The sequence below is a fragment of the Nestor notabilis genome, unplaced genomic scaffold (genome assembly GCF_000696875.1).
Source record: "Nestor notabilis isolate BGI_N333 unplaced genomic scaffold, ASM69687v1 scaffold24179, whole genome shotgun sequence".
In the NCBI taxonomy this organism is placed as follows: domain Eukaryota; kingdom Metazoa; phylum Chordata; class Aves; order Psittaciformes; family Psittacidae; genus Nestor; species Nestor notabilis.
In genome coordinates, this window is record NW_009944453.1 from 9,565 (window position 1) to 30,686 (window position 21,122).

The 21,122-nt window shown below is 37.5% G+C and overlaps 1 protein-coding gene across 1 annotated transcript in view; it reads right to left on the minus strand.

The window, feature by feature from the left end:
• Positions 1–8,683: 8,683 nt before the first annotated feature.
• The window catches only part of TECPR2 (tectonin beta-propeller repeat containing 2), a 35,438-nt gene continuing 22,999 nt past the window's right edge, over positions 8,684–21,122 (minus strand). The window contains exons 17-19 of the mRNA XM_010022432.1: positions 10,877–11,018; positions 9,506–9,655; positions 8,684–9,223 (exon numbers count right to left, since the gene is read on the minus strand). Of these exons, the coding sequence (XP_010020734.1) occupies positions 9,066–9,223; positions 9,506–9,655; positions 10,877–11,018 (450 nt within the window). The 3' untranslated portion in view covers positions 8,684–9,065. The remainder of the gene's footprint in view (positions 9,224–9,505; positions 9,656–10,876; positions 11,019–21,122) is intronic.

Consider the following 21,122-nt stretch of genomic DNA (forward strand, 5'->3'; position numbering starts at 1 on the left):
AAGTCTAACCATACAACCAAACAAAACTGCACTTACGTTACAGTTATTACAGGTGCTGTTACATCTACTACTACCCAGCTGGTTGCTGTTGTGCCTCCTCTACAATAAAGAACATTGTTTTCACACAGGCCATCAATAAATCCTGAGTGTTCTCCTGTATAAACCAAAATAGCTGGAGAACTGACCTGTAGACGTGTTGAGTGTCCACAGCATCAAATGACATCAGTGGACCATGCACATCTGCTCCTTCAAAAGCACTGACTTTCTGCTAATACCATTCACATCTACCAAACAAAACACAAAAGGACATAAAAGTACTTAAAGAAGTGAAAACAAGGTGATACCACCTACACAAAAAAATCAAGCAAAGCAACAAATCTTAAATGGCTCTAATATATGTTCTGATCCCCTTACAACATTACAGGGATTGTTTCCTTAGTCCAGTCTTAAATGTTTCACAGAATGGGAATGCCACCATTTCCTGACAACAGCACAACCCAATAAGCCTTATTTTTAGAAAATGTTTCCTGCCATTAAGCCTGATTCTCCTTTCCTCATTCTTCCATAGGTCAGAATTATTTTCTTTAGGATTCCCTGAAACCATCATCTTACCTCTACTCACCCCAGAAACCATGGATTAAGGCAGGTAGTCTTTAAAGGCTCTTTGATTCCTGTCCCCCTCCCGAAGTCATTATCTCTGCTCAGTCCATTATTAATGCTGGTTTTCTCAGAACTTCTTTTCTGAAATTAAGGTGCTTCCAGCCATTTGTGGTAACCTAGATGTCAGAACATAAATATCAGAGGGAAACGAAACTGTTAGTACTTATGCAATGCAAAAAAGTTTCACCTCAAACCAGGACCAAAACAACAAGCACTATACAAAACCTACTACTCGGGTCCCCCTGTGACTTGATTTATCTTTTGAAAAGATATGCTCCTGTTTTCCAGTGACATAGAACAGCTCCCAAAGATACTCCTTACTTATCTGGACTACAGAAGAGACACTGGGATGGAGAGAGCCAAGAAACCATGGTTCCTTCCCCAAATGTCATCCATTAAAACTTTATGAGTCACTGCCACTGCCAAGGAAGAAAGACACTCAGTACCTGGCTATCACTTTATACAAAGTAGATGCATTTATTTTGCAAAATCACTTGCCCAGGATGGCTTCCAAAAACATTCCTCACTTGGCTGAACAGAAACAGAATTGCCTCTAGAGATGTCATATTGCAAAGCCTTAGATCCTACTAATTGTATTCCTGAAGCCATATCCAGATCCACTGCAGTGAAAGCTTTGCCATGGATTTTTATAGGACTCAATACGAAAGAGAAGCGCTCCAATATTTCCTAACTGCATGGCTGTGTTTTCACAAAACAGTTTTTCAAAATACTCTTCCCCTCACCCAGTCACCACGGTACGGTTAGAACCGTTACAAGTATTTCTTGAGCTTAACGTGACAACTGAATGCACGTATTGTAAACCTGCTATTGGAAAAACAGCTAAATATAAGTCAAGAGATCAATGATACCAATGTTAATAAATAAACTCAACCTTGATAGTTGTCAGATTATTTATTCTTTTGCGGAAAGCAAGAATACATACACATTTCTACTGCAGCAGTGTTTCTGGAGCAGTGATTCTCAAACGATGCTCCATCAGGCACTGACAAGTGGACTACATTTGGTTAACAGAAGGGTACAACTTTTGTAGTGCTTTTTATTAAAAGCTTGAAGAAAAAAAGCACAGGAAAACCTGCAATGAAGTTTTAGTGGTGACTTAGGTCAACTCACTCAAGAATTTGGGGAATCACTATTCTAAATTTACTCACTCTGTACAAGTTAGTACTTGTAAAACCAAGTACTAAAAATGAAAGGTGACAGTCTTGAATGCAGAAAGCAAATAGGATAATGATATGCAAGTCATCTGGGTACACAGAGACAAATCTAATTGTTGGTCCCTTAGAGACCGGATTTCAAAAATAGCCAGCTCAAGCAGAAAGTCACTGTGACACACTAAGACCCTTAAAAAATTGTACATGATAGATATAGTAAGACGATAGATTCTACCCTTGACATTAACTTTTTAAATGAAAAAAAAAACAACAACCAAACCCAACAAAAAACCTCCAAAAACCAACCAACCAAAAAAAAAAAAACACCCCAAACCAAACACACCCCCCAAAAAAACCCCAAAAACCAAAAAATAAAAACCACAAAAACTACAAAAAAACTCTGCATGAAATTTGGTGAAATTCAGCATGAAGAGAGCATGAAGGAAGTTTCATTTGTAACAGTTGATTGAGGATGTGATTTATGTCTGGGTTATGCTGACATCTTCCACCTTGGCTGGCTTCAGGAACTGTAGCAAGGAACCCTAGACCTAAAGCACAAATTCCTAGAGAAAAACCTAGAAACCACAAGTTTGCCAAGAGCTGCAAATGATTCCTGTTATCCACCATGGAAGCTGGCAGAACTCAAAAGGCAGGGAATCATATGCAGACTATAAGCCTGTCCATGTTGCCCAGAACAAACGTGCTATGGAAGACACTGAAGTCTAGCTCTTAGCAGTACAGTTCTGCAGAGACAGTATTATTCTTTAGGTCTCTGAATGTGACAGCAAAATAGATGCCAACCTGTTCCTAAAGCTGGCTTTGAGAAATCACTGGATGTATGATTGCGAAACTTGGGGATTGAATGAAGCATGACCTTTTAAGTGAAAACTGAGCTCCCCTTGTTTAGTATGCTTTGAAAACTCATCTGGCAAGATATGGCATCCCTTGCTCATTTTATTAAAAAAACCAAAACAAACCCAAAAACCAAACCAAACCAAACACCCCCCAAACCACCACCAAAAAAGCCTATCTGTCACCTTCCATGTTGAAAGTCTTCAATTAAAATGAGGTTTAAGAAGTTACAATAGCAGGCAGCAATAGTGGAAAACACACTGCCAAGGACTATGGACAAGGTTAAAAGCAATGCAAAAACCTGCTGGCTTTCAACTCTTGTCCTACAGCAATTAGAAGTGGCAAGAAGGGAAGGAAGGAAAGGTGACATACAAAATGCTCAAAATTGCCACTACATAGTCCTCTGTTTTCCTTCCAGGAATGCTCTACACAGGCACCATGTAATCACATAATTGTGCATGGAAGGACAAGAGAAAGATTTCTCCACTAAGCAAAGAACAGTACCGAAAGAAGTCAACAGGCCTTAAAAGCAATGGATTCAGCTCTCTGATATGTTTGTACTAAGAACAGATACATTTCACATTTTTTTGCTATTGTTCTCAACGCAGACCCCATGCTGATAGAATTTCAAGTAACCAGTTAATTAGACCTGAAGCCCGATAGATCTCTTACACAAGTACCTATGGCATCAATGCTAATATTTAATAAGGTTGGCATTATTATTACAGTAATTATAAAGTGAATTAACAGTGCTAAACCTGTTATTTGAAACTGTTACGCTGATCATTTACCATGTTCTCCTTAACTTAAAAGGACTGACTTTCAGCATAGCACCATGGAAGGAAGCACAGATCCACTGCTTCACACGTTTGTTATTCCCAATTTGGAGTGCTGGGTACGGCTCACAGAGAAAACAGACTATAACCCATCTGTTGAGGCAGAGAACAGATTTAGCAAGACAAACGTGGGAGCTGAGCAAGTAAAATCTCAGTCATGCTAGCAATTACCCTACTTACTTTGCAGTTCCCATGATCAGCTGGCAGGTCTGTCCCCTGTAACAACCAGGAATTGTGGCATTTCTTGCTGGCAGTTGCAGTTTTTTCCCCTGCAGCTCAAGCAAATTCATTCTTTTTTGTACATCCCCCTGCTCCGTAGCCAGGGACACGTGCCAGGCAGTCTGCTGGAGGCTTCCCTGGAACTTTCCTCCCACTCTTTTATTTTTTACTGGGAGAGGTCTCATTAGCTTGATCTTTCACCAGACCCAGGAGGGCTTTGCTAAATTCAGCCAGCCCATGGTTAGGCAAAATACAGCAGCAAGGAATCACCTACTGCGTAGTCTTATTTCATGCTTTAAACAGACATAACAGCTATGCCACTTCTCCACGCCATATACAAGCTACCTATGCGTAACAACAGAGAAATCCTTTGCTAGGATAGTCACTATATTAATGAGACTATAGGCCCACTGAATACAAATAAAGCATGCAATCAACTTGTGCAAATTCAAGATGGTAAGTACAGGATGTTAATACAATTCTGTACACATCTTTAGGTATATTTGCTCTGGATATGAGATTCAAAACACAAGCATTATAAATTGAAGTCTCCTTCCTTGATCTCTATCTGCCGTAAGTGAATCTCAGCTGAGGTTATGAGAAAGGTATATTAGAAAGTTAAAAATAAGTCACTGTTTTTTTCTATACTGGACAGAAATAGTGAATAAAGTTTGAAAGATTATTTCCTAAGTGCAGCTCCACTCAGTGCTATTCAATTGTGCACTATTCAGTAACTCTATCAGAGAATCACAGGCAGTAAGTCAGTATATTTTAGTCATTTCTGAGGGTTAAGATAGAAAAGGCATTTTTTCGTTTGGAGAATTTAGTATTTTTTTGTATTTTATTATCATTGTATTAGCTTTTAGTGAACTGAAATCAAAGCTTTTATATATGCATGTATATATACATATACATAAAAAGGCCACATTTTGTAAGAACACAGATTCTCAAACAGATCTTTATTTTTTCTATAGCATTTTTCCCCACTAGCATCAAGCAGGATTTTAACTTTATAGCTGATATAATGACTTTGATAGACCTATTCAAATAGATTTCTAGTCAAATGAACTCAAAGACCAAAGGAATCATAATGGTAATTCCTCCTAGCTTCCAGTATGATATGAGCCACAGTATTAACTGTAACATTTCCTGCACTGAACCCAAAACCTCACTTCCTATTTTGATTTCAAGTGATGAGAAATCCACAGCTACTTATGTGATAAACCTAAATATCCCCATTCAGCAGACTAGGCAGATAACTTCATTTACCCAGATATTTTCATCTTTATCTGGATGTATTACAGCAGCTGTGGCTGTAATAATTCACAAAAGATAATGACTGCAACTCAACTTTCAACTTACCAGTAATTAAAATCTAGTCCTCTACATTACAAGTTCTCTTCTGTTTTGTTGATATGAGTGTGGTTATTTTAAACTACAATAACTCATTATCAAACAATCAGGGTGATCTGCTTTGTTTGGCAAGGGAAACACCAGCTTTCTTTGCTGGCTACTTGCCACCATACTACTATTTCCAATATGCAACTTTTACTTTCAGGAAGGCTGCAAGAGGAATGAAGCACGCATCTCACATTTTACAGCTAGAAATCCTCAATCAAGATCTTATCTCTCTACTAATGACGTAGGACTCCGATGTGGACAGGGCTGGTTCATGTAAAAAACTGAAGACCAGAGATTTTTCACTAAGGTAATGAGATTTTTGTATCTTCATATAAAATTTATGCTCTTCTAATTCCTAATTAACAGAGCAAAGCCATGGGCATTCAGGCACTTGAATTTCAAGCCTTTACACTCAGAATGGCATTTACTGAAAAGTTCTCAAGGTTCTTCTTTAAAACATACCCAGAACTCTAGCAAAACAACTAGCAACAGCTCACTCTCTGAAGGGATTTTTAAAAGAATCAAAAAGATAAGCCAGAATGGAATGCTGGTCTGAAATAACCAACAAGTGCCTTTGAGACAGCTGACAGGACTCATCTATTGGGAAGTAATGTGGAGGAGGTATGGGGTTCATACCTGATGTTCACATGTGTGTGGGGAAGAAGTGGGTATTCTTGTCCATCACATCAAAGACACCCTTTGTACAGGTATGAAGAGTTTGGAACAAATGCGACTTTTCATATCTGTACAAATAAAGCTATGTTTAGACAATGACCCAATTCCATGACCAAGTGTTCCTCATTATAATTTTCTTAGGGTAGCAGTGTTCCCTAAGAACAGTTCTACTATCTTACCTAATGTATTTTCTTATTATTAGTTGTTACACTATATATTAGTTTGTACCATTTAACATTATCCTGTTCATTTTTACTGCTGCAAGACTAAGAAAAACAGGAGTTATTCAGATATCCAGGATGGCTGTTTCACACCAACTCATCAGTCATCTGAACTTCCTTAAGCTGTTACAAGAATTACTCCTGCATAACAGAAACTGGCTGGTGCTGTAAGGAGCCTACCATTTCTCTGCAGGAGCCAGCAGAAGCAGCTGAACCGGTTTATCAAGATAAAAGCTATGATAACCAGCAAGGACATTGCCACTTGAATCTGAACAGGATTCCTGTGGCTGGAAGTGGGTTTAAGCGTCAGAACCATCATTAATCATCGCTATGCTTTCTGTGTGAAATTCGTCAGGTCACAAGTCTGTCAGGAAAACAGTCCTCCCCTCTGGGAAGTGAAGCCAAGGTGCTCTCTTGAAGCCCCAGCTGCAGTTCCAGTTAAAGGCCAGAAACACAGGAAGTCTTGAGATGAGCTCAGATATTTTAAAATGCAAGGAAGGGTGCAGCTACAGCATGTGGTACAATCACCTATTTTCTGCTTGAATATTTTCTAGCTGTGACTGCACATGCATATTCTCTACTGAAAGCTGAAGTACTTAACATGCAAGTGCAATTTTTGCTCAACATGTAAGGAAAGAAACTTGTTTACTTCTATTACAGCGAGACCATCTTAATATGGAGGTAATAAGCTTTATATTCAAATATGAGAAGTGTTTGCTTGGAAGATGACCGTTTTGCTGATTTGACACACCTGTCACAATTAAAAAAAAATATATATATATAAAGTTTACAATATCCAGGTCCTTACATTGTCATTACCATATTGTCTGGGGTAACTGTAAGGGAGAGGTTTCATAAGCATGTCTGTCTGCTGCATCAAGACAATTTCCAGACACAGAAAATTATCTTGTGAATCATTCAACAGATGAGTCTTACCACAGTAATTTATTTCTTAAAAATCTAGTTTATTGCACTTGTCTCAAAGCACAAACAAAACAAAAAACCTAAATACAGAAATAAAAGTAAAAAACCCATCCTAACTTCATTAAAACTACCCTAAAAAGTAGTCTGATAAGAGCTCTTGACATCAATTTAATATTAATGACCATAGCAAGGTACAGTATTATACAGTAAACAAATAACTAGCAAGCTCAAGCCATTACTAATATGACTTTGAAAAATGTAATACGAAAGTGTCACTATTAAATACCATCATTGAACTTGAGCATCTGGTGCTTGGCAGGACACAGAGAAGTACTCATGTCCCTTCTCCAAAGTGACTGACTCAGGTCTGTCACAAGATACTTTTAAGCTGAATTCCGGCTTCTTGGGGTTCTCAAGATACCAAGCTATACTTGCATAAAACAGACTGGGTTACTTCACAAGCTGATTCTATCACAATTCACTGCCAGACAGGCTAAAAAAGCCCTGTGGGGTAATCTCCATATATGGATGACATAGCAATGAAGCAAACATATCATCTGTAAAAGGGAAACAAATCTGTACTCCCTGTAAGACTGAAAGATCAGACTGAGAACTGACAGCCAGTATCACGAGTACTAATAAAACCAAACTGACATAACTTGGTTCTCTCCACCAATTTACATTCTCACCTTGCACCATGTTTGTTCCAAGTTTAGTGCAGTACACGCATGAACTATTCTGAAAGAGAACAAAGGTTAAAAAGAAAACACATCCTTTTCCATATGTATTAAGTTCTCAAAACAGAAACATCCCCACTTTTCAACTCTTGGCCTTTTCTGAAACTGGCTCTTTTACAGTATTGGTTAGCAGCTGCTTAAAACATTCTGATGATTTATAAGCTTAGAGCAAACACAAAATAATTCCTCCGCCTACATACTGAACTCAGGTTCTCTCGTCTATATTTCTATTGCTTAAAAAAGATGAGGTATCTTTCAAAGAAGATTTAGCTTAAAGAAAAATAAACTGCAATGATTAACTTAGGTTATTTCCCAGTTCATCACATACCTCTGCTGCAATATCCGTTAAGTATAAGACACTTCAAAATTTAGCTAACATAGCTAAAAATCAGAATATTGTTAAGTATTTTCTCACAATATCACAATTTTTAATGGGATATATAGGTAATTCTATCGATTACCATTTTTCTTTTTAATACATCTAAGTACGGTACTCAAAACAATTTGAGTCCAAACGTTAAAGCACTGGCTGGAGGCACAAATACAGCACAACAGGAATTATGAAAGCTGCCTTATACATTCCTGCTTTGTAGTACAACCCAACATGCAACTTCTTCCTATTCCAAAGTGGGATTTATGCCCTGCAACCTGTCAGCTTCCTGATGGCTATGAGAAATGGGCAAAAGTCCCTCTGGTATTAGGTGTAATCCAAACTTCTCCCTTGTGAATGAAGTCAAATTATGAACCGAATTTCTACAAATGGAAGGTTAGTATAGCCTTGCATATATTTAGATGGAAATGGATCAAAACAAGTTCATTTCAACACCAATGCTCTGTAATCATGATGTTCTGAGATCTTGCTAAGAAATACTTTGCCATATTTTCTTCCGTGCTGCAAGGGAAAATAATTCTAACTATATGTACAACAGTCAGATAGCATTCCAATCAGTTTGGAGTTCCAAGTACAAGAAGAAGTTGAGAAATGCTTAATGTTTCTGCTGTAGAGAAATATTTAATGAAACAGAATTTCTTCTCAAAGTAAGTACACATGTACTAGTGTGCATGCTGTTGTGAAGTAGTCACTTTCATTGCTAGTAAGATTAACTTAAAGAGTTATATTTCCAAAGGTGGTTCTACAGTAGTATGCTATAACAACTGTGGTATGCCACAGAGTCTCCCAAGAGATAAGGGAACAACCAACAGAACTCACAGCTTGGGGGCTATTAACAGATCAGCTTTTAATACAAAAGTGCTAATATCACAGGGTCCAATATGAGTGGCTTTTAGATCCAACATTCTGTACATACGGTATAGAAATTGTCCTCCTGGTTTGGTTTTTTTTTCACTGCTTCACAAGCTTGAGAAACTTCATATCACTTCCCATTCATCTTCAAAATCATCGGGGTGAAGCAGAACAGAAGTGTCATTATTTTTCTGCAAACTATGGGAATGGCTAAAGGTCTTAGTGAGGCGCTGGAGAAGGGATCCTGAAGTACTAATCGCCCACAGTTCATCCAGAGGGGTCACTGCAAAGCATAAATTACCCATCTTTTAATTAAGGTAGCAAGTTCCAATTATAAACACTAAATAACTAGTATTTGGATCTATTTTCCTAATTATACTCAGAGAAGGTTTTTACTAATGTGATGAAGTATGCTTGGTGAAATTCACAGTCAACAAAGCATTTAGAGTGTGCAGCTCTCCCTGCACATCTGAGCACACCTCCCTGCACATCTCTCCAAGCACCATCAGGCAGAAGTCAAAGCAGACATCACAATGTTTTGGACTGTCAGAGAGAACAAACTTGCCTGTTAAACGTGAGACATTTCCAGGAATCTTCTTCCAGTAGTCTCCTGCTGGATTCTTGTCAGTAATGCCATATCGACGAGCTACATCTCCATTAGGACAGCGAGCCCAAACAGTCCTTGTACTTACAGCCAGCTGACAAGCCTGCAAACCTAAAGATAATTGGACATGAGGAGGGAATAATCACAGGCTTTCTTATACACTAAACACACTTGCAGAAAAGTTCATTAACAGAAGATGGCAAAACTGTAACAGTTTTTATATATTCTTATATTAATACTAGAGAAGAACTCTCCATTATAAAAGGCATAAAGACATACCTAGTTCTCCAGGAGTTTTTCTAAGAAAGGATTGGCAGAGAGAAATTTGGGACTACATACTTCCTTACACTGACTTTAGGGAAGTTGAACAGAGTAGATACTATTAGAATCTGAGTTTCTGGCCCTGTGTAAGCCAAATGTCAGAAAGAAGGCCACTTGTAGCACATGAAGCACTGGTTAACAAAAAAAACTTTTTAATTGCAGACTTTGTACTCATAGCATCTATTGACCATAAGGACATCACACTGTGGATACATCTTGTTATGTGGCCACAAGCAACAACCAATCAGAAGACCTTCATAACATACTTTTGTAGATTACTACCACATGGGAAATAATCCAGCAGTTATAACTTCAGTTTGTCTAAAAATGGTTAACATTATAGACATTGTGGACTTTTTCTTTCCTCTTCCCAAGAAAGCAAGTACTCCACAACTAAGTGGCATGCATTTATGCAGTGAAAGATCTTTAAAAAGCAGGCAGCATCAATACACAGTCATTTAGAAAGAAACAAGTAAAATTTAGTCTTCTTTACGGGAAAGGCAAAAATGTAATTACCTAATCCAGAACACATCCAGCACACAGGATTGATAGAAAGATGTGCAAAATAGCATTAAAGGTTTTTTGTTAGCTACATGTAGATGGGAACCATGTGTCATATCACATTTAAATACAAAACTTCCCACAGCATAGTACTCTCCTGTAGTTTTAGATCTAACTGAAAGGGAACTGTACCATTTATTAATTCAGTGGCAGCAGCCTAAAATAACACACAACAGAAGTTCATAAAACAAATACAATCATATTTCAGTTAGCTACTTAGTGTTTTTAAGTAAAATCAAGGTCCTTTTCAAAAGGACGCATATCAAATATTTTACTATGTTCCTTTAAATAAGCACATTTGATGGCTGGGAAAAAGAAAATTGATTTAGGCATTGCTATCCAATTTGAAAAGCAACAGGAAAAAAACCCCAAACCAACAACCACACAAACAAAAAAACCCACAACGAGAAAATGGCAGAAAGAACAAGGAACTAATGCATTGATTTTTACCTGGTACATGTTCCCAGTCAGTGCCTACAGGCATTTCATCTGTAATTCCAACTCGTACATGGACATTCCATTTGCTATCAATTGCCCACAACATCTGATCATTTGGACTTGAATGAATGCTGACCAGGTTGATCCCTACTGGCTATAAAAATTAAGCACAGTATTTAAACTTTGTACTACTCTTTGTACTATTCTATCACTTGTTCTTCACAGAAGTATGCAAGAGAAGTAAAATATTTACCAGATACTAAAGACAGGAAGAAATGTAACTGGCAGTTTATTTGTCATTGTACAAAATTACCCATTTTCCAAAAAGTCAATCCCTTCCTAAATAGAAAAGGAACATGAATAAATGTCACCCGAAATTACTAATAAAGATATTAATGTTCAGCATCTGAGTCTAATAATATTAGTACTTGCAGTCAGGTAGTTTCAATTGCAAGTTGAAGGGGGGACCCTTCCACTGAAATGCACAAAGTGCAGTACTTTCCTCTTGCCTTCCCGAAAGTTTTTCTAACATAACTAACTCCGTAGTTTATTTCTCAACATATACAATGTTGAGAATTTCTCAACATATACAAGCAGTAAATCTGTACAGTCTGAACATCTTCACAATGAAATAGCAATCTGCCTTCTTCCCTGTACTCCATTCTACAGGAATAAAACCATGGAACTCGCTGCAGACTACTGCAGTACAGGAGCAGCCACACCTGCAGGAGAGTATTCACAACACTGTTGGCAAACCCAAGTGAAACACGCTTCCCATTCCCACTCTGCAGTCCTCACTCTCTCTGCTTCTATGCAGATTTGTGTTTACTACTATTCAAAATCAGTGTTACTGACCACAGCATTTTACAGACATCATAAAGATGATGATTTTGAGCAAAGTATATCAGCCAACACGTTTAGTGAATGCAAATGTCCTGCAAAATATGTACTTTAAATAAAATGCTAATAAGAACAGGAAAAAAAGTTTTTCTGCACATCAGCTTAATAAAGGCACTGAAGAAGACAGGAAGATGCCCTGAAATACATCATCACCTCACAAAGAAACCCTGCATTTCTTGCTTTAGCCTCATAGGCATAAGCTGAACTTCCACAGTGATATATAGAAGAGCAAGTAGCTCTTCACATGTATAAACCTAGGAATACAGAAACATAATCTGCCTGTATATATAAGCACATAACCCAGTCCCAGATGGGCCTTCTGTGTACCTAACAGTTACCTGGTGGCTTTTGCTTTTAAAATTCTGGTGCTGATGTGTCTGACTCAGCTGTATCCAAGTTCGACTTGGTTCACCAAATCAACCCTGTCTATTCAGGTTGCAGGCCTTTGACAGGCTATCTTCTCATGTTTCTGCTCTCATTAGGTACTTGCCCTTGCTGGAATCTTGGGGCTGGCAGAGGGTTGATGAAGTGTTTACCTCTGGTCATAGTAAAATTCATAATGGCTGCCATTTGAACACTTACAGCACGTTTTAAGTATTTTGTAACCTATAAAACAAGAAACAGGTCTCTACAGCTGCAGTTACAGGTTAGAGTTCTCTCATCGCAGTAGAGACATCTGTGCAAATCTATAAATCTGCTGATAACATTTCAGAGACTGATAACCATGAAAATTTATAAATTATTTCACTGAAGCCTCTTCTCAGCTGGTTTAACTTCCAATAGCATTCATAAGATTTATATACCTTGACTACAGTATGTGTCATATTTGTAATCTACTGTAGATGGTGGAATTTTAAGGAATCTGTCACCAGCCTCTCAGCCTTCCTCCTCAGATTCTGACACACCAAACCGTTTATAGGTTTATCCACAATACTCATCACTGTGAGAGACTGATGAAGCATTAATATTTATTGTTATTTAATAAATAATGGTGCAACACTGTTTTCTTTTGACTTGTGGTGCCAAAAATTCCTAAAATCAAAGTATCTCAAGAGACTGACTGTTTTAGCCAAGAACAGAACACAGATCCTCCTGCCCTCTGGTCTTGCACCTCAGCTACAAAAATCCTGGTCACTCTCTGTCTTTTGAAATTGTAGATTTTCCACTGGAGCCATGGGCTGCAACACATACCAACTATGTACTTTTCAACATTTAAAACTACATGCTAAGAGCTGTGAATATCTTTGTTGTCTGTTACAAATAAAACCAATTAAAAATAGTTTGCTAGTACCCGCATGTCTGATGAGAAAACAATGCTGATGAAATGAAGTAAACTTGAAGGAGGCACTTAAGTGACAAATTATTAAATAACATCAAGAAATAGTGTCTATGCTAAATATATTTAAGTTAGAAAGTTGTCCATCAGCTTTATAATTCTGTGCCAGTCATTTCCATTCTTTCTGCAAACCATGGAAAAATAAGCTTCAGTGTGAGAACTTCATTTAAACAATAGCACCAAATAAAACCCAAAGTAAAAACTAATGCGTTCACCTCTACACCTCCCCCGCCCTACTACTCAAAAGTTTTGTGTTACTCTTAACTACTTCAAATCACAGCTGAACCCAAAACACAATGGTTCAACTTCCTTGTCAAGGAGGAAAGGACAAACACACACACACACACACACACAGCATCAGAACATTTTCTATGTCACTTCTCAGGAGCACAGAGTCCATACAATCAGCAGACCTCCACTATCTCTGTTCTACTGCACATATCCAGGATAACAAAGACTAAACAGAACATGCTCAGTCTGCCCAAGCCCAATCCTTTTTGTAACATGTTGGTGGCTACATGCAGCACAAATATTCTCCTCACCTTCAAAAGATAAATCAAACAACTTCAGCTGGCCCAGGCCAGGCTGTAAAAAGGTCAGATCAGAGATATTTCTCACACTGTTGAGCACTACCTGTGTATCAGACTAATCGGACTATTTTCATGGCTAGCAGGCATCCAGACCCTACTAACTAGAATAGCAAAGAATGCACCGTTGCATAATAGAGGCCTAACTATTTGTGTATTATTTTCTGAGCTCCATTTGAATGAAGGTTGTAAAGCACTTTTGGCATTAGAGATAGCAAGAAAGCACGAGCAATATATTGACTAGAATGAGCAGTGCTGACTAGAATGTTTTACAGTCAGACTTGGAGTAGAACAGCTGGGTAAATTAAGTACCCTTTTTTTCTCTGCAGAGAAATTCAAGGCAATATACAGGAGCGGGAAAGATGAATCTATGTTTAATCTTCCTCGAAGATACCATGTTCTTCAGTAATACTTCCACTGAACAGTCAGGAAAAGGTTAGTACTTATTGACTGAGAAACTGGAGCACTATTTTCCTCAGAAGCCTTAGAATAACGTGACCCTTTCCCCCACTTTCACCTTTAGTGAATAAATAGACAAGGGCCTTAGTTGGATATCTTCAGTATACAGCTAGCACAATCAGGAACAAAAGGCAAAGCCAAGGAGACAATTCTTTGACCTCTCCTTTCTCAACTCTAAATTTTTTATTCTAAAGGTTTTTATTGCAGAAACATGGGAAAGACTACAACATACAGCATCAAATCCTAGAAAAGGTCATACCAAACCCATATGACCATGCAACATTATAAAGCTCAACAAAATCATAAAAGACTTTCAAAATATTTAGTACAACTGTTCCTTAGAAGCAATGAAAAAGAAAAAAAACCAGTAGTAATGCAATCACTTTAAAGATAATACAAACTATAGGCCTACTCAGGTGTGCCCAACTTATTCTGGTCATACTGTCTTAAACCTAAGACTATGAACTGTAGTGTAGGAGATAAGCTGTTTGTAATTACCACTGCATGTATTTTTAATAACATACTGAAAAATTGAACTATTAGGTCAAGAATAAGTAAGTTTTTACAGAAATTAAGTAAACACTACATGCAACAACTTCCCATGAAACAGAACATAATTTAGCATGATGTAATAAAAAACTTGTCTAAGCAAAGCTCTGATTAACCAAGGCATATGTTTTGTTTCTTAAAAACACACCTTTAACGAGCATCAGTGAAACACCCTCTCATGCAGGCTATGCCAGTAAAGTGCACCTCTCTAGTTTTTGAAACTGAAATACCTTACACCATGGGAATTAAAGCAATTTTGTAAGGTAAAACACCCATGCGTTTTTAACTTCAGTCTCAGGATATAGTTACTACTCATCTAGCAGCACTCATCCAGTGCTAAAGCTCTGGACTAAGTACTGCCCCAGGTAAAGCATGGGCCCCAAATACAAGGCTATGCAATGTGTTAAACTACGGGATAAGAACAACAGCACTACAGGGGTCACAGATCAGAAATTAAGTCACTGCCTCCCAGATAGATGATCTATTTACTAGACCACACATAGTCCAACCTCCTCTGCCTTGCTTAGTTCTTAGCTTCATTAAATTTGGGTTCAGTAGACAGGGTCTTCCTACAGACCAGACTATTTCACAGATCTGCAGGAAGGGCCATCCAAGCAGGAGAGACCTCACATCCCAGCTCTTTGGCTCCCAGAGAAGGCAGCCAATTACTACACTGGTCTGCAACGAGAGGCTGCCAGCAACTCATCTGCTTACCACAAAAGGGGAGACAGTAATACACTATGGGGAGGGACCTCCAAGCCCAGAAGTCATCCCAGGGTGTCTCCTTACTCTGTGTGGACTTGCCAGCTCACGGAAGCTCTCTTCACCACCCATACTCTCTGAGCTTAACACCCACCTTTGCTGCCACGGTTTACTTCACAAAAGCTAGCCCCTAATTACAAACCTGCCAACTGGATCCAGCCCCCCCTGCTTTAAAATCAAGCAAGCTGAAGATCAGTCACAAAAAAAGAAACAACAAATACTGCTCTAACCAGAATTCAGAAAATGCAGAAATTAATGAAAATGAAACAAAGCAAAATAAAAAAAATCCCCCAAATTCTTAGTTTATAGTAGCATAAGTAATTCTTTTTTACGACAGTCTCAAGATCACAGTTCAAGGACTCCTATTAATTAAATACGACAGGCTATCACTACCTACAAACACATGAACAGTTCCATGGAAACCAAAGCACATGCTTGCTAAATCAAGATGCACATCCTTTACCCATGATTTTTTTTTCACCATTACATTTTTATTTTTAAATAGAATAATTCTGGAAAACTCTCAAAACTCAGTGATAATTGTAGTTACTTTATTTACCCAACTGAATGTTCAATATATTTCTTAATTGGCTCCAGAAATAATTAAATGTGCAATTCTGTGTTAGATAACCAAAATATGGGCACCTTGGAAGAGAGCAGATTTCAAGATTTTTCTAGTACAGAACAAATGCAAGTATGAAAACTGAAGGTTCCCCTTCCTGCAATTTTTCTTTTGAGTGTAAGCTAGTCTTGTCAAAAAGCAAATATACCACCTTGAGATCATATTTCAAAAGGATATGGAATGGTGGTCTACTCAGTTTTCTGGGTGTATCATTTTGTGCACTTTTTGTGATCTGAAGCTTCTGGTGCTGATAATAATTGCTATCTAATGGGACACAGGCTACACACACGTTTTTCTGAACATGGCGATAGCAATGCCTTAAAACAAATATCAGAAGGCTAAAACTCCAAAGCAGAAAAAGACAGTGCAATATAGCGAAAGCAGTTTTCTTAAGTAGCAAGAAAATGGAAATAATAAGCACTGAATGAGCAATGGAACTATGGTGTGAGGCAAAAGTGCTGGAATTCCATTTTTTCAGTATCTAAAGCACCTTTCATGTAAATTAGGATTTCTAAGAAAGGCATGCCTGTGAAGAATAGTACCCATTTGAACTTAAACATGATGGTATTCTAAATCAGCTAAACAAAATACACTGCTGCAGGAGCTTTGATCTTCTATACTTATTTGCAACCCGCCTAGATACAGATACTCTTACTATTGCCAAGCAGTTTTTATGTACATCACCTTGCAAGCATGCAGTTCTCCACGAAAACCCTCTCCCTATTAATGTCTTCAGGAGGCCTCATGAGCGAAGATACGTGGAACAACAGACTAGCTAGTCTGGTCTGTAGATAACCAGAAGGTTTTATGAGTGTACTACCTCTTCAGCCTAAGCAGAATTGGTCTAATAAAAGATACTTCCTCTGCATCTCATCTTAGCACTCCAAAGTAGAACTCATAGCAACTCAGATGTCTGTGTAACAGCTAGGTAATGCAAGCAAGTCTATGCTAGTGAAAATCAGACTTGAAAAGAAGTCATGTACATTTAGAAAGAACAGAGTTTTCCATGTTCAAAAATAGCATGAATGATTCTGAAGTAAAAGTTATGAAGCATTTTCAACAGAAAATCATCATCCCCCAATATCCAGTTCTTGAAAAGCATTTCAAACAAAACCTTTCTACGTTTCAGCTTTGATTTTGGCAAAATAAAAAAAAAAAAAAAAAAGAGATGTAATGGCAAAATCTGATCTTGAGGAGTGCTTGCTGCTTCCTCCTGTAAGTATCACTTAACACAAAACTGGGCTTAATAGAAATCTCACTGAAAAATGCAAAGGCAAGGCAGATGGCAGAAGAAGAAGGTCTCCAGATTTGCATTAAGTGTTCTCTAAGGGAAGCAGAATTTTATTTAAAGAGAGGAAAGGAAACATAGCTCGTGACAACCATTTCTAACAAATCATCACTCATCCATAAGGCCCAACCAACCTCTCTACACCAAACACAGATTAAGAAAAAGGAAGGTATTGAAAACAAATGAAATGTAGCGTGTATTGATTTTGCAGAATTACAGACACATTTCCTAAACTGTAATGGATATTTTTAAATACCATTTGCCTCGTAGTCTTAAGAATTTTTGAATGACAGTGAAAGTGTGAACAGCCTTAATTTTATCTTTTTTGGGGGGAAGGAGGGGGGGAAAAGAGGTGATGAAAAAAAAATAGCTCCTCCTAGAGCAGTAAGAATTTCTACTATCCTCTCTTACGTATGATATCAAAGCTACACAAAGAGACAATCACTAGGTTGTTTATGGGAAGCGTGGTAAATCAGAAGTTTCTCTAACTTGAAATGCACATATTGCACAAGGCCATTTTATGGAAAACTAAGTGAAGCGGTACTCTTCTGCTGAGACCTTAGGAACTAGAAAGGATCAATGAAAGCTTTGTACAGTAGCCAAACATCAAACATTTATTTAATAAGCCCTTTTTACTCTGCCACTCAGACAAGCTATGTGGATATTTAAACAGACCTCTTGATTTACTAAAATTGCTTTTTCAATCCTTTTCTTTATGAGCTTTGGTTACAAAAGAGCAAAGAGTAACAAATAAGCAAATGGCAATTAATAAAATTTTTTAACCTATTTTTAGAGTAAGATTGATTGTTTCCAAGCAATAAATGATTGGTCACTCACTACAAATACTTGTTGTGATCTTTGTTTCCTTTAATCCTCTTAAATAAAGTTCTGCTTATCTGATAGATCCCTTAATGTAAATCTGAGAAAGTGGTTATTATGGCTGGTTTTTATGTTAAGTAGCTCTTGTAGAAAGTGAGCTTTCTCAAGATCACATTTTGTCTCATCTTTTTCAGAAGATGACAAAAATTGAAGCTGAAATGTTGAAAGATTTTTTTCAAACAAGCGTTTTTAACTTTTGATTAACTTCTACTCCATAATCATCCAAGTTAGTCTTATTTACTATAGGAATTTTCTATTTCATTTTCAATTATTATTTAGGCCAAAAATATGAAGCATTAAATCTTTGTAACTATACTTGCATACACTTACACATACATAAGCATACTCCATAGTATCTACATAAGTAATCTTTGTATTTCCTGTTCATTCTTTTAATTACATTTAATGTATATTGAGACATGCTAAATCAGATAATACTTTTACCCTGTATATTAACAATAGAATGAAAACCACTTTCTATTTCCTGGACTAAAATTGTTTCATCAAAGAATTTTGATCAGCTTTGTCAATGTCCATAAAGAAGTTTCCAAAAAGCTGCTGAACTACACAATTATTTTGTCTTCTAAGACTGCAGAACAGAATGGATGAAGCACAGAAAACATCTACAAACAAACTACTACTGCTCAAGATGCTGTAATGATGTTACCAACAACTTCTTAAGTGCTGGATAAAATAAAGAAGAGGGAAAGCAGAGAACATGAAACATTTTGGTTTGTTTTTACATTGAGAGATACTGCAGTACGGATTTAAAGGGAAGAGTAGCAAATGAGAATGGCTTCAGTCTAGATGAAAAAAATCCCAAACCATACAGCAATACTGAGAAAAGACTGAACTTAAATTATATTCACTGATTTTAGCATGAGTAAAACCTCATCAAAACTATTGCCTCTGAATATCTTTGTGAAGTTGTGCAAAGATGGATGCTCTGCAATTGCACTGCTTCTTTAACGAGAAGTGACACCATAAAAGCAGAGTCTGTAGCTGCTCACAAGCTGCTCATGAGTCATGAGATCTGGGATATGGCAAGTCACATTGGCTTTGACATTTACTAGGGAATGAAATATCCATAGTTGGTTTTAAATGCGTTATTTGAGAATGCTCCTGTACTTACAGCAAGTGAAAGGCAATTTTGATTTTGTTCGTCAAACAGAAAAGCACTGAATTGTTCACAAGTACTTCTTAGAGTATTTGTGTTATTCTGAAGATAAAGTGGTACAGCATGAACTGTGTCAAAGTCAGGTAAAGGTCAGATAGCAGTAAGGTGCTTCTAATAAGCAAATATTGTTCATGGAATAGTCCACTTTTCAGCCATCCTGTTATATTTGTTATCCAAACACTAAGCCAGCATTTGGAAATAATTTTAAAGTTCACATATTTTCTTATTTTGCATTAAGCCTTTGTAAAAGCATGAATGGCTGCTCCTTCAGTACTTTAATGAATTGTTTTAACATGTTGGAATAGTCTCAAAATAAGCATGTAACCCATGAGTTTCCATCTTCTCTGCAAGCAATGTTTGAATTTTTGCCCTTTCATATTGACTCATTCCATTTGCCATGCCAGGTCTTGGCAAGATAACAGGAAAGAGAAAGATGCTGCTCTGAGTATCAGAAGGTTATCACTTTGGAAGGCAAGATCATCCAGCTTTCCGGATAAGCTGATAGGAAATAATTTGATTTTCAACCCTGTCCACTTAAAGACTTTCTACAAAAGGAAGTCACTGCTAAATAATGAGCCACAACAAATTCCCATTTCTTGTAAACATCTTTGTATTGAGTAATTTCACCTACTGCAATGGAATAGTAGAGAATGCACTTAAGTACAGAGAAAACAGTATCACTGCAGAGAAACAGCTTTTAAGGCTTTTTTCCTGGATAGGAAAACCTTTGGTAAGAAGATACTATACAAGTTTAATTCTCTGTCTCTTGGCAAACCCTGTTTAAGTGAAAAACATCCTGGAATGTGTTTTGCCTCCTTTTTAATAATACTACCCATATGGAAGCCATCACCCCAATATCCCAGTCTCCTCCTCCTGCTGCCCTATCCCCTGTTAGCAGGGAAAATTTGTCTCTTACAGATTACATCAGAAAGTCACACTTGCAACACACAAAGAATGAGCAGTGTTATCTAGCCCTTGTTGCAAGTGATAGTGGTACTTATTTACTAGTCTGTTCTGCTCTTCTGCAAAACAGGCTGCCATTTCTCCAGGTCTGTCTGACTACATTCCCAGTACAGAAAAAACAAGTCTAACCAGTGCTGTGCTAACTGATGGAATGCAAATCTGCAGCTTCATTTCCCTGCCCTTCTTTGCTGTTACACCCTGAGATTCACAGAGGGAGCTAATAATTGGCCAATGAGAGATAAGCAGAACTCAAAGCGAATGATGTAAAACCAAATAAACTATTGCAACTCCACTGCCACAGATTTACTTTTATTTCTTAATATGCCCTTTCAAAAGTACCACATATTTCAAAATGTTCAAAAGAAATTCTGTAACATTATAAAATGTAAATCAAGTATGCAAACACACAGAGTGCTACTATGCTAGGTCAGCAGACAGTTCAACTGACTTCATGCCAAGGAGTAAAGAATGAAATCAGTAGTCAGAGGTCAGCTCCATTACAGCAGTCCCAACCCACACCACAGAAATTACTCCCATTTCATAGTTTAGCTTGCAAAGTATTAGAGCAGCAACAAAAGCAAATGCTGAGGTTTAAAGGAAGATTAAAAAGGAAACCAGACACTGGAGAAACATATTTTGTCCACCCTGTATATTCAGAAAGGATGTTCAAGGGTAATTTAAGACGTTTCTTTCCACTGTGATCCTCCCAGCTGGCAGGTAGAAAGGATACAAAGTT